At 37.6% G+C, this 14,000-nt stretch overlaps 1 protein-coding gene across 3 annotated transcripts in view; it reads left to right on the top strand.

The window, feature by feature from the left end:
* The window catches only part of Atrnl1 (attractin like 1), a 561,295-nt gene that overhangs the window by 160,959 nt on the left and 386,336 nt on the right, over positions 1–14,000 (top strand). For all 3 annotated transcript variants that reach the window (XM_041661191.1, XM_041661190.1, XM_041661192.1), the window contains exon 24: positions 138–295. In XM_041661191.1, coding sequence (XP_041517125.1) covers positions 138–295 — 158 coding nt within the window. The remainder of the gene's footprint in view (positions 1–137; positions 296–14,000) is intronic.

The raw sequence follows: 14,000 nt of genomic DNA, 5'->3' as shown, positions 1-14,000 counted from the left end.
TGGCACAGTTTTGGTACCGGCGTTGCCGGCGTTCTTGTGATTTCAATTTGTCAGACTTTGCTGCACTGTATTCTTTGACTTAATAAGGACCCCCATTTTCTAGTGTTAAGTATAATTTCTTCATATTCATATTTTAGGAGGAACAATATCTGGGGAAGAGACTCCTATAGTTTCTAAGACAAATATAAAGGAATACAGAGATAGCTTTTCCTATGAAAAATTTAACTTCAGAAGCAATCCTAATATCACATTCTATGTGTATGTCAGCAACTTCTCCTGGCCTATTAAAATACAGGTAAGCACAAGGACATTAATTTCTAATGATGTTGAACATTTTCATGGTGAAAGAATACTGATTTTTCCAAAGAGATGGCACATGCCATCCACTGCCTTGAACAGTAAGACATTCATGGACCCTTCATAAGGTATCATGTGTGATTATCTGTGATGGAGTAAGACATTCATGGACCCTTCATAAGGTATCATGTGTGATTATCTGTGGTGGAGTAAGACATTCATGGACCCTTCATAAGGTATCATGTGTGATTATCTGTGGTGGAGTAAGACATTCATGGACCCTTCATAAGGTATCATGTGTGATTATCTGTGGTGGGTGAATGACCGCTCCAAAGACACTCCAGGAATCGTAAACCAGACTGTATTGTGGAAGATGCCATGGAGCTTGAAAAGGCTGTGATGTTTGGGTTTTTTTGGTTATTAAATTAATGGGGAATGTCTTCATATAAATTTATTTATTTGTTTAGTTTTGTTTTTTGAGACAGGTTTTCTCTGTATAACAGCCTTGGCTGTCCTGGATCTAGCTCTTGTAGACAAGACTGGCCTCGAACTCAGAGATCCGCCTGCCTCCTGAGTGCTGGGATAAAAAGAGTGTGCCACCACCGCCGGGCTCATATAAATCAATTTAAAATAATTTGAATGTGTTTCAGTAATCTTTACTTTTATTTATTCTAATTTTTGTGCCTACTGGGTATAATTTATCTTTCCTTTAAGATTTACGATTACCAATCCATGGCTGGTACATTTTTAGGACCCCTGACTCTCATAGTTGGTTTCCTCACTTATGTCCTGTGTGTATTCTATTTTATCTTCTTCTCTTTTATTGGATATAGATTTTTTTCTCACATAATATATCCTAATTATACTTTACTCTCTTTTAACTTCTCGAAGTTCTTCTCCCCTCCCCTACCATTCAGATCCACCCCCTTTCTGTCTTATTAAAAAACAGACTTCTAAGGGATAATAATAAATATAGTGAGATAGAACAAAAACAAACACATTGGGATTGGACTAAACAAACAAACAGAAGGAAAAGAGCCCAAGAGAAGGCACAGGAAATAAGAGGCCCACTGGCCTGTACACTCAGAAATCCCATGAAGACACAGAACTGTGAGCTAAGGCTGTATTTAGAGCACCCTGCACTCCCTGTGCTGCCCCAGGATCTGCATTGCTTTGTTACATGATGTCGTCCAGCGCCTTGTTTTCCTGGCTATAAAACTGTTTCCACCTGCAAGGCTCACTGAGCCTGAGGGAAGGGATTAATGGAGTCCTCTCATTTAGCTCTTGGTGTTCTAGGGTCTCCACACTCTGCCTAATGTCTAGCCATGGCCTCTATATGTGTTCTTGTCTGCAGCAGAAGGAGGCTTTTCTGACGATGGCTGAGAAGACACCAGACATACTTCTCTTGCACTTCATTTTCAGTGTGGTTTGTAGGCTACTGAAGTCTTCAGATTCATTTCTAGGAATCGTTTTAAAATGTTTCTGTGCTATTGTTAATTTGTACTTTGATGAAATAATTTTTGACATTTGGGATTTGTTTATTCTTTTATTCTTGACTAAATTGAACTCACATTTGTTTATTGAACAACTCATTTATACTAACCCCATTCAGAGTGTTATGCTTTAAAACCTTTTAGAGATTTAAACAGGAGTTAAAATTGTCAATTTATGCATCACAATTAGAAAAGTTTGAATGTTTTGTTTATGTTAATTCCTGTGTTGATGTTTTATGAACAGAATGAATCCTTTTTAAAATCATGTGTTGACTGATGAAGTTTTAATTTGTAATTATTTTAACATTTAGGTAGAAGTAAATACTTACTGTTAAAAATATTGGAGATCATTGCTCAGTAAACTTATTCATTTAAACTAAAGTAGGAGATTTATATTCTATATTATACAGAGGAGATGTCTACAGTCATTCAAAAAATTCCAGAAATATCTCCATGTAATTCATACATTTTGATAGTGACAAAATGTAAATTTAAGATTGACTAACATATGTATTGATCAGATTTCACTTGGTTTATTTAAATTTTGATAAAAATAAGGGCTTATTTATGTAGCTTACTACATAGTAATTAAAATTGATACTGTTGTATTTTTAATCATTTCCTGCTTTTCAGTTTTTGGTTATCTAATTATGGTTTATTTTTAAGCCAATTACATAGTAACTTTAGAACGTTCATGAATATTTAACTATTTGAAATTAACTTTCTAAATTAGATTTTCTTTTGAGAATATACTAGTAGTCTATTCTGGTTGTTAAATCAGAATTTGTATAGTGAGTAAAAATACTTCACTCTTTCAAAGGAGTGTAATTTGGAACACAGTTGCAATGAATCATGATACATAGTCTAATTTTCATTCCTTATTAAACTTGTTATATTAGAAATACGTTAAAGCATATATAACACATATACACACATGCATCTATGTACACATGTTTATTTAATGGACTATAGTACACTTTCAGTTATTATACATCAAATAATAATATTGAGATTTTTCAAATGGTGTACTTATTAGTCTTCATTTTCTGTTTTTTTGAAGAGTGAACAAGTTATACAGATTTTTAATATAGTTCTTTATAAAGAATTTCTAAAGTATAAGAAATTGTGTCTTTATTTTGAACATTTCAAATATAGAAGGAGGTGGACGGGATTTGGAGGCCTCTGGGGAGAAGAGTGGGGGAGAGAACAAAACCATAGGCTTTAGAATTGTTTTGTGCTATTTTGTAAAAATGTGAAATACTTTCTGAGTTTAAAGAAGTAGAACTAAATTAATCTAAAACAAGCACACAAACAAAGAAGTGAAGCCCCAGATACCTCAAACACAAACGAGGAATTCCCTAAACCAGCTGCAGTGGCTCTGGCTTTAGAGTTTGGATAAGAAAGCTTATTCTTCATGTTAAGAGACTAGATATAATTTTATAAGTTTGGTAAATTCTAAAATTAATCCTAGTAATTTTGCCATATTTAATATGGCATAAATCATTTTAAAGTTCTAAGAGTCAGTATTTTCAGCATTGCCACTGTGTGTGGTCGTTGATGTGCAGGGCAGTTCTGGTGTGCCGTGGAAATGTAAGCAGGGCGTTCTTGCTGTTGTGTTGTGAGAAATGTGGGCAGTGCTTTAGGTTTATTGTGCTCACACTTCCATTTCTGTATTCTCAATCGTAGTGAAGCCCAATCTGAACTGTTATTCATACTATTGTGTGCACTTGTAGGACTGTTTCACTTTTCGCTATACTTATATTTTAATATTTTTGGTAAAGTGCACAATCTTTAACTCTGAGGCTTAATTGAAATTTACTCATCCCTGAATACCATGACAGCCAAGACAGATGGCTCAAGCCCCTGGAAGACTCATTCCTGGTCACCCTTCTCAGAGTTGTCTCTCAGGGCTCTTGATACTTCTTAATATCAACTAGGACTTGTATCTGCTGTCATATTTAATGTCAATGTATTGTATGGATCACACACATTAAAACCTGTTTGGTTCATTGTTAAGTAAGGGGAATAATTTTGTTTTATACATAGTAAATACATTACAAATATATTTATATATAAACACATTTACATATATAATATTTATATAAAAATAAAATATATAATATTTAGTTATTATATATGAGAGATTTATATTTTTCTTAACCCCTACAATCTGTAAATTTAATTTAATAACCAATTGTTGAACGTATATTGTTATAATGTTTTTCCAGTTTGATGAGTGGTTATGTAACATGTTACATTTTATATTCCATAACGGTTCCAGTCTGCATCCCATCAGGAGTCTTAAGTCTTTGTTGTCCATTTCTTCCCCAGCAATTAATTCTTCTTGTTTTAATGCTTGCTGGCAGTTTGTGGATCATTAGGAAAATGTTCATTTGTCCCCTTTTAAATTTTGGTTATCTGGCGTGGTGTGCATGTCTATACTCAGCCTTGGGAGGTGGAGACAGGAGGACAACAGAGTCTGCAGTCAGCCTGTGCTGCGTGGTGAGTCACAGGCCAGCCTCAGAATCCAAATGACGCCTTGTCCCAGGGATGAGAAACCAGAATAGATTTAACTGCGTGGCTCCCTTTGTGAGTAGGACAGCACCCGTTCCAAGGTTAGGCAGGTCTCACATTCTGTTGTCTTTTCAATTCTTTATTGTCCCCCTGGATATGGTGAGCTGTTCAGTGAATATTATAGTGTAAGGAAATGTAGCAACACTGAAACATTCCGTCTCGAACTGGGTTCTCTAAGCTCACACAGAAGCAGAGACTGATGTCTGTTTCTTACTGCTCTAGCTGCAGTAGAGGAACAGTCCATAGTGACGCTCTGCACTGAGATCTGTTCTCCCGTGTAACCCAGCAACTCCTGGTCTCCTTTGCTTTTCTTTGAACAATAACATATCAGTGGCATCTATTTTTAAGTTATTTGTGCCTTTATGTTTAAAGTAGGTTTCTCTTAGATGGAATATAGTTGAGGTCCCCTTGCCCTAATTTCTTGGGTCATAGTCTCACGTACGCCTGTGTTAACCTTGGATTCCTTTGTGATAAGAGGATGACCTTGGATACCTTATTATCTGTCTCCACCTCCCAAGTGCTGGGATCACTGAGGAGACTACGCTTTTGTTTTCTGGTCACCCAGACCTGAATAATTACAGAAACTATATTCACTACAATACTGTTTGGCCTATTAGCTCAGGCTTCTTATTAACTAACTCTTACATCTTAAATTAACCATTTCTATTAATCTATGTATTGCCATGAGGCTGTGGCCTACCAGTAAGGTTCCTTCGGCAGTACATGGTGTCTCTGACTCCGCCTCCTCTCTCTCCACATGTCTTCCAGCCTGGCTATATTCTGCCGTGCCATAGGCCAAAGCAGTTTCTTTACTTACCAATGGTAATAAAACTTATTCACAGCACACGGAGGGGAATCCCACATCACCTGTATGCCATTCCATGCTGCTGCCAGATCAACAGCTGCCGCCACAACAGACACCCCTTGAGTCCTCCTCCCTTGTCTTCCTCCCCATCTTCTCCTCCTTCCTCTTCTTCTTCCCTTCTCCTCCTCTTTGCTTTGAAATAATTATTTTTCTTTTGTTGAAGGTAGGAATTGGAGTTAATATACTTGAGAACTATATTAGTGAGGGTATTCTAGAGGAACAGAACTTATAAAATCTGTCTGTCTGTCTGTCTCTTGGGGGATTTATTACAATGAATTACAGGATATGGTCCAGCTAGTCTAACAATGACTGCCACCCAGGGAAGGTTCAAGAATCCCATGATTGTTTAGTCCACATTTATCATGTCTTCTATATTTGTTGCTAGCAGAGCACAGATTAAATGTGGATCTTCCACCTCAAAACAATAGGATTAAAGGTGGGTCTTCCCACTTCTAATGATTAATTAAGGAAAAAGAGCTCACAAGTTACCCAGCCTTGGGTTTTTATATAATTCCAGATGTAGTCAAATGGACAAACAAGAATAGCCACCCCAAGTCTGCCTCATTTCAGTTTGACGCACAATAATTCCTTATCCTATTTACTTTTCAAATGAAAAGAATAACTAGGTAATAATTATATCTAACATGATAAAACTATCTCTTGTATAACTGTAAATACATTGCATGTATAATTGGGTCATAATTACGGCTAACATGATGTAACTATCCCCTGTACAATGGCAAATGCTTTATAAACTTTTAAATAGGTAGCAATGCTCCCGAGGCTCAATCTTTCAGTATGTCAAACTTAAATATGATAGCCACTTAATTCTCTTAAATGATGTTACATTAGATGAAAAAGAAATTGAGGAAGGAAAACACAAATACCTGTACAAACATACTCTTAATGAAATACGGCGGACACTCCTATCCGACATGAAGCTTTAGGTTGTGCCTTTTCTCTTGCTATTCTTCTTTGCATGTTATTTTTACTTCCTTTTTTCTTTCTTACCACCTTTGTGTACCTGCAGGTCTGCTGTAAGTTCATTTGATTAAGGCTAAACTTAAGATCAGCTTATTTTCATACTGCAGTCCACTCTGCTGGGGAAACACCAGGGCTTGCATCTGAGTCTGGTCCTGTACTTGGCGTCTGGGACACAGACCAAGGTCCTGTTCAGTTTTAGAAATGATGTGTTGACAGCAGGTAGAAGAACCTTAAAAATTCCATTTGAGCTAAATTGGTCAAAGCAAGTCACATTGCCCAGCACAATACAAATAGTGTGAGCATTCTACTTACTGGGGTACAGGAGGACTTGCAGAAAATTAGTACTGTTTATCACACTTGCTATCACAAAATTTTATTAAAAATTTAACAAAGAATTGCTTTACTATCTTTTGAGCCAGAATTACAAAGTCTCTGGTCTACTTTTATTGTTTTTGTTCTCATTGTAGAAATAAAATTATAAAAGACTTATCAAATTAAAATCATATGAATAATTTTCCTTCTGTATTTTAATAGCCATGTTTGATTATAATAGTAGCTTCTGTCAAAATAGACGTGTTCTAGTGTTTTAGAATGCATTGTTTATTATGGAAAATAATTCATGGAATATTTTCCAAATACAGATTCCCTTTGTCCTTAGGATGTTATATAATAGGGTTCTTTGCTGCAATGTGTCTTTGTTTTATTGGTACATCCACCTCACGTCTTATGCTTGTTGTTTGCAATAAAAGTCATAGGATTTGGGTCCTTGGAGTGTCAAAATTATAGGAAAAAGAATTTTTAGTTGAAAATGTGAAGAAATAATTCATCAAATACATGAGCCCTGTGTGTTCAATATATATAATGAATCACAAATATTGTAAAGCCACTGATTGGCATTCTCAGATTCATAATTAAGTTTTCTTGTGTTGTTTTTAGTTTGTTTTTCAAGATAGGGTTTCTCTGTGTAACTCTGGCTGTCCTGGAACTCACTCTGAGGACCAGGCTGTCTTCAAACTCATAGACCTATGCATGCCCGTGCCTCCCCAGTGCTGAGATTAAAGGTGTACACCTCCACCACCGAGTCCCATAATTAAATTGTCAAAAATAAAATAAAAAAATAAAATCATGAAAGCAATGGATCAAAAACCCATTGCCATTGTTCTTGAGTTCTTAGTAGTCCTCATTGTCTGCTATGTTCAGCGAGTTCGGTTTTATCCCATGCTTTTTCAGACCCAGGCCAGCTGGCCTTGGTGAGTTCCCGATAGAACATCCCCATTGTCTCAGTGTGTGGGTGCATCCCTCGCGGTCCTGAGTTCCTTGCTCGTGATCCTACTGCACGTACTGGCTTTGGGGGAGCCCAGGCAGTTTGGATGCTCACCTTACTAGACCTGGATGGAGGTGGGTGGTCCTTGGACTTCCCACAGGTCAGGGAACCCTGATTGCTCTTCTGGGTGATGAGGGAGGGAGACTTGTTTGGGGGAGGGGGAGGGAAATGGGAGGCGGTGGCGGGGAGGAGGAGAAATCTTTAATAAATAAATAAATTATAAAAATTAAAATTAAAAAAGAAAGCAATGGAAATAAAAAGAACCAATTCATAAAGAAATACCTATGTGAATTATTGTGCATTTTGTATCAGGAATATTGGAGACCAGAAGGAAATGGCCCATTTGTGGTAGCTAACAGTCACTCCAAATTCTGTGTCAACACAGTTGCGCTTCAGGGAGTGGGAATTGAAGTTATCCTCAGAGGAGGGCGATAACATTGCTTACATAGAGTGAGTTTAGATAAGTGCCCGAATAGTAGGAAGTGAAGAAACATCTTCGCAGTTCATCATTGTATTTGACAAAGTGGACCCTAACAGAATCTAGATCAATTGTAGATACAGGTAACCTCAAGATTTATATAAGGATACAACATTACAATATGACTCTTTTTCATTTTAACATAAGGAAAATTGGAAACTTTTTAGCAAACTTTTGTCCTAGAAGACCACACTGAAAAGTAATACATTTAAGAAATGAAATGAGATACATTCAAGTGTTATGTGTTGAAATTCCTTCTACTTAGATTTTTTAGATTTGGAGAAATATTTTTTTTCAAACTTCTGATCAACACTGGCCTCTATAATACATACTACCCAGCTGTTTTCTTAACCCACGCCTTTTATGTAGCCAGCTGTGTCAGTTTCACTTCTGTTCCTGTGATAAAATACCCAGACATAAAGCAACTTCGGGTTAGTCTTTCAGGTTTAGTCTCTGTTGGAAGCCATCATGTCCATGGTCAAGAGTAGAGCGAACCCGGGATGGGCACAGCACTCTGTTCTCCTTTCCTTGTTTGTGCTCTTGCAGGACTCCCTTCCTAGATAATGGCGCTCCTAGTGGCTGCCTCTTCCCAAATCAGTCAGTTTTAGTCAATCAGTCTGCCTCAGGCAGGCACACACGGGTCTGCCCAGTCTAGACAATCCTTCATTGAGATGCCGTGAGCATGTGATCATACATTGTGTCAGTTAAAGCTAATCATCATGCCAGTCATTTGCATAACTAACGCATCATAGACACAAGTCTGTGACCCTGTAGCTCTGCATTTTGAACATTGAAGACAGTGAAGCTGAGTGCCACAGATTCACAGGTGCGGTAACACCGGATCACACCTAGAAGATTTTATCCTAAGAAAAGGTTGAAGAAATTGAAACTGGTATGTAAAATTCCAGTTAATTCCTTAAGTCCTCAGAACGGAATGAATTTAATCAGTCAATGTGTTGGGAGTGCACTGTAGTTGAAAATAGACCTTCTATGGGCCGACTTCTCCTGTGGAATGGCCTCCCTGGTGCAGTGGTTCACCCTGCACTGTCATAGCTTATGGGACCGTCATCCTTGAACTAGTGTTGCCAAGGTCTTTGCTCAGTGTTGGAGCGTTGTTTTTTCTGTTGGTGCTTGACTTTTCAGTTGCCAGTGAAATTACTCTACTTAGATATTAGTCATTTTTTAGAATTCATTGGTTATGAGAGCTTAAATGCTGCTTTCTTGAATAAATCATTCAGTTGACTTTGTGCGTGGAGCAAATGAAAAAGACAGACATACAAACACAAGTACAGTAAAGCAGGGATCAGGTAGGGCCTGCTACCGTTCCTAGAGGGGGCCTACATCAAGAAGAGATCAGGTAGGGGCTGCTGCCTCTCCTAGAGAGGGCCTACTTACTCAGCAACCCAGGACCCCAACATTTTTATTATGGAGAGAAATGGGGAGAGATTGGCTATTCTATTGGGGGATCATCTTTTTGTCCACTGTGAAGATGTGTCCCTTGGATTGCTTTAATAAAAATCTGAATGGCCGTTAGCTAGGCAGGATTTTTGGGCAGAGAGGACAATGGAATAAAAGGAAGAAATTCATGAGGCACAGAGTGAGCAGGAAACACACCATGGAGATAAAGTAATAAACCCATGAAGCAGAAAATAAATTAATTGAAATGGGTTAATTTAAGTTAGAAACAAGCCTAAGCTATCAGCTGAGCTTTCATAATTAATAATAAGTCTCCGTGTTGTGATTTGGGAGCTGGTTGATGGGACAGGGAAAGACTAGACACATATTGTACCCCACCTGGGCTTTGAACCCACGACCCTGAGATTAAAAATCTCATACTCTACCAGCAACCAATACTGCAGATGAGCCCTGCAATTTCCTCCCTGTTGCAAGGAAGGCTGCTTGTTTGTCCTGGCACATAGTTAGATTAGATCTGAAATAATTACACAGAAACTGTATTAATTAAATCACTGCTAGCCCATTAGCTCTAACTTCTTATCAGCTAACTATTACATCTTAGTTTAACCCATTTCTAGTAATCTGTATTTCACCACGAGGTTGTGGCCTACCAGCAAATTTCCAGTATGTCTGTCTCCAGTGACAGATCCATGGTGTCCCTCTGACTCTGCCCCTTCTTTGTAATTGTTCTTATTGTATATAATTTTACTGTATTTAAAACCTTTCCTTTTCATTTAGACAACAGGGGGGAAATCTGGAGTAATGTTTTAGTACTCTGTGAAGATGTGTCTTTTCCAAAGTGCTATCTGATTGGTTTGATAAAAATCTGAACGGCCAATAGCTAAGCAGGATTTGGGGAATGTTGAGAAGAATGTGGCAGATATTTTGAGAGACGGAAGGAGGGGCAACTGCTGCAGGCCACACGGTAGCACATAGGTGAACAGAGATAGAAATGAGTCCATTGAAGTTACAAGAGCTAGTTAGAAACAAGCCCACGCCATCGGCCCAGCTTTCGTAACTAATAAGTCTTCATGCCATTATTTGTGAGCTGATGGTCCAAAGAAAAACCTGCCAACATTAGTCTCTGGAGGAGGTTTTGGTAGGGGGCAGTCTCAGGTTGTAAACATCCAGGAGGAGAAAACAACAGTTTCTGGTCTTTGTACACTCATCAATCGCTCATAAACACTTAGACCCAGACCCTCACCTCAGGGAAAACCTTGAAACGCTCTTAGTCTGATATGTATCGGAAAGAACTGGGCCAGTTCCCCATGAGTGCTGGGGGTCCCGGCATGGTGGTGCCCATTTACACTACACGTTCACTCAGTGCTCACCCAGGGGATCCTCTGCAACCTTTAACATGTGAGTGTATTTCAGGGGCAGAAGCAGAAGTGTGCAGAAGTGCTAGGAATAGCAGTGGGAGATTTTTTTCGCCTCCTTTGGCTATACAGGAAAGCGCCACTGAAATTATACTAGCTTTTAGTATTGAAATCTCATTAAAATAGTTTCTTCTTCAGTAAAGCAGATTTTACCACAGCTGTATCATGAAATGTTCTTTCATTTCTCATGGGTCTTGTTCTTTTTCTCTGTGATATCTTTACATTTTTTCTTTTAATAATTTATAATCCACAAAACATGCTCATTTTAATGATGCATTTAACCACTCTGTTAATTCTGGCCTAGAATCTCAGTGAGTGTAAAGGTTGTGATAGTTACTATTAAATTAAAAGACAACTTTTGCATTTTGCTGTGAGCATTGGCGTTGTTAAAATTTGCAGGCTGTTTTTTGTTTATGAAGATTGAAAAATGGTCATTTTATGCTTTAGCCATTTTGTGAGCACTGTACCAAAAATTGTATGACTAACTAGAATATTTTTCGTACTTTACATGTTAGAATCGTATTATTCATACACAAATATAAATTATTCTATAAATCAGTAAGCTATTTTATTTTCATTAAGTGTTTAATATCTACAAGTGGAGGCAGTTTAAGTACATATCTGTCTCTACATACTAAATTAAATTTTAATTTTGTCACGGAGATTCACTGCAATTGAATTATATGAGTTTATTTAGCTATTGTTTAATGCAAAGCATTATAATTTTAAATAAATATTCTTAATTGTCTATATAAAATGCTTTATGCTGTCAAAATCATACTGGAATTCCCAAAAATAATCCAAGTGTAAGTATTCTATGACAGTATTCTATGATGGTTTTTACTGATAATCTGGTAACCAAACTGAGATATTTCCTCCAGGGTGCTTGAGGTCAGTCATGCTATTGATTTGATTATCATGAGTTCCTTCAGTGAGATGCTTGTTTTAGCACCTCTGGTTTTTATGAGTTAAAGTGTACTATTTAAGCCCGTCTTGATGCTGACACATATTTTGCTATAGCTACAGTTATAATGACTTAGTTCAGGCACAGAAAGAGCACCCCGGGCTCCAGCAGTTTGCATTCCCCGGCAACAGTGCTGCTGATCGACGTTTACATGCCTCAGTTTAAATTACATTAAATCTGATTGGTTCTAAATTGCCTGGTCCTGAGTAAATGAGATTTGCTAATTCACTATTAAGTCAATCTGCAAACTGAGGTCATAATTTAGATTTTATTATTTTAATGGGAATGATATTAAGAACCTTTCAGCTCATGGTTCTAGTTTCCACCCCAGCCTAGCGGTTCCCTTCACTGATCACGGTTAAGATATACACAAGGTTGGAAAGACCAGACTCCCAAGCCTGAGGGCTGGACTGTTTCATCCCAAGCGTACTAGCATTTTGAATGGAGAGCATGAACTGTGTCGGAATGAATGAGTAGGAGGACGAGTTTCTGGGTAGGTCGGGTTTGAAGTCACAGATTTCATGATAGGTGTGTGGTTTGAAACAGAGTTGTGATCAAGTGTGCTAATAAATGCCCGTGTATATTATTGCAGCTTAAAATAAAATACCCCCACGGTAGCCCAGAATGGAGTGTAATAAATAAGGTTTATTTATTCAGGGTAGACTCACAGATCAGTAGTCCTTGGTGTGAGCTGGGAACTGGAACCGAATCCTTCAGCCAAGGGACCACACATGCTTTTACATCTGTACATGTGACCACGCCCAAAGTGGGCCAGCATCTTAAAGGCTATTGGCTGAAGGAGTTCCCACAGCAATATATTAATTCTGATTTGCTCCAGAAAGAACGGCAATAAAATTATTGTTAGTGGTTGTGTTATCAATTATTATGAGCTACGGAAGTTTTTGTTTCTTTTTTAAAATGTTTTTTTCTATTAAGCTTCAGGTCTTTCATTCTTAAATCTGAGCTACTATAAACCAAGGAGTAACAGTGACTGTGTTAACTAGAAGATATAAATACAAGTGGCCATGAGAAATAGTTAGCAGAGACCAACTCCTGGTGGTGGCTGTAGCCAGGAGAAGTAGCAAACTCCTCATGGTGGCTGTGTCTGGTCGTGTTAGCATCTGGTGCTCCAGACGGTGAGAGAAGAACTTTAGGTTGCAGTGACGGAGCTGAAATGTGAAAGTGAACACACAAACCCAGGGGTGTCACCCCGAAAGCTGAAACACAACTATCTAGCTCTTAGAAAGGACGTCCCACTCCTTATCTAAATGCTGCTATTATCTGGAGCCTTGCTTGCTGCTGCTGCTTACTGTCCTTGGCTGCCTTTGTTAGATAAGGAAGCTTAGAATCTCTTTCCCACTGGGAGTGCCTTGCAAAGAACATTTTCAACTTTTACATATATGGAACAAGTCTACGTAGAAATTACCCACTTCTCTAGAATAGTGGCTAAAAGAATTGCTAATTTAAATGCATTAAAATTTCAGTGTATTTCCCTCAACTCTGTATAATCCTATACACCGTTTTTAGCTCCTTTTATAGTTTCACTTAAAGAGCTCCTATAGTTTTTATATATCATGGTATCACTACTATTTTCTATACAAGTTTTGTAACATATTAATACTAAAATAGCTTCATCAGATTAAATGCTTCATTGTTTATTGCTGAAAAATTATTTTTTGTTTTAAATAATACAGAGCAAATATCTGTGTGCATTTTTGGTAAATTATTTTTCACTTGCATATCTCAAAACAGTCAATTCAGGTGAAGTATATATTCAAATTTATAACCAAGCACTGTGCACCAGGCAATATTCAAGGCATTTTATATGATTTATTTCAGTTATTCCTAAGCCATGAAGTAAATTTATTATTGTATGAACTTGAAGAATGAATAGAAAAAAATAACATGTGCAGTTTCCTTCAGTAAGAAGGGCGTGAGGATATGAAAATAATCCAACATGAAATACCACTTTGCTGATAATGTGATTATTTATAGATTTTTATTAATAGTAAGGTTGAACACTAAGATGTATAAAATATTTCTATTGTTTTTACTATTAAATTACCTATAAGAATTTACACGCATGTGTTGTAGTAATAGGGGCGGCGGGGCTGCGTCCCCAACACCCCAGTCGCCTGCCCGGCTAGCTTATGCCCTGAAATAACAGTACACAAACTGTATTCATTTAAA

The sequence above is a fragment of the Microtus oregoni genome, unplaced genomic scaffold, assembly GCF_018167655.1.
Source record: "Microtus oregoni isolate MIOR12 unplaced genomic scaffold, Mior012 000012F_ref0000307, whole genome shotgun sequence".
NCBI lineage: Eukaryota > Metazoa > Chordata > Mammalia > Rodentia > Cricetidae > Microtus > Microtus oregoni.
Note: the sequence above shows the minus strand (reverse complement) of the source record. Positions and strands in the feature narration are given on the sequence as shown.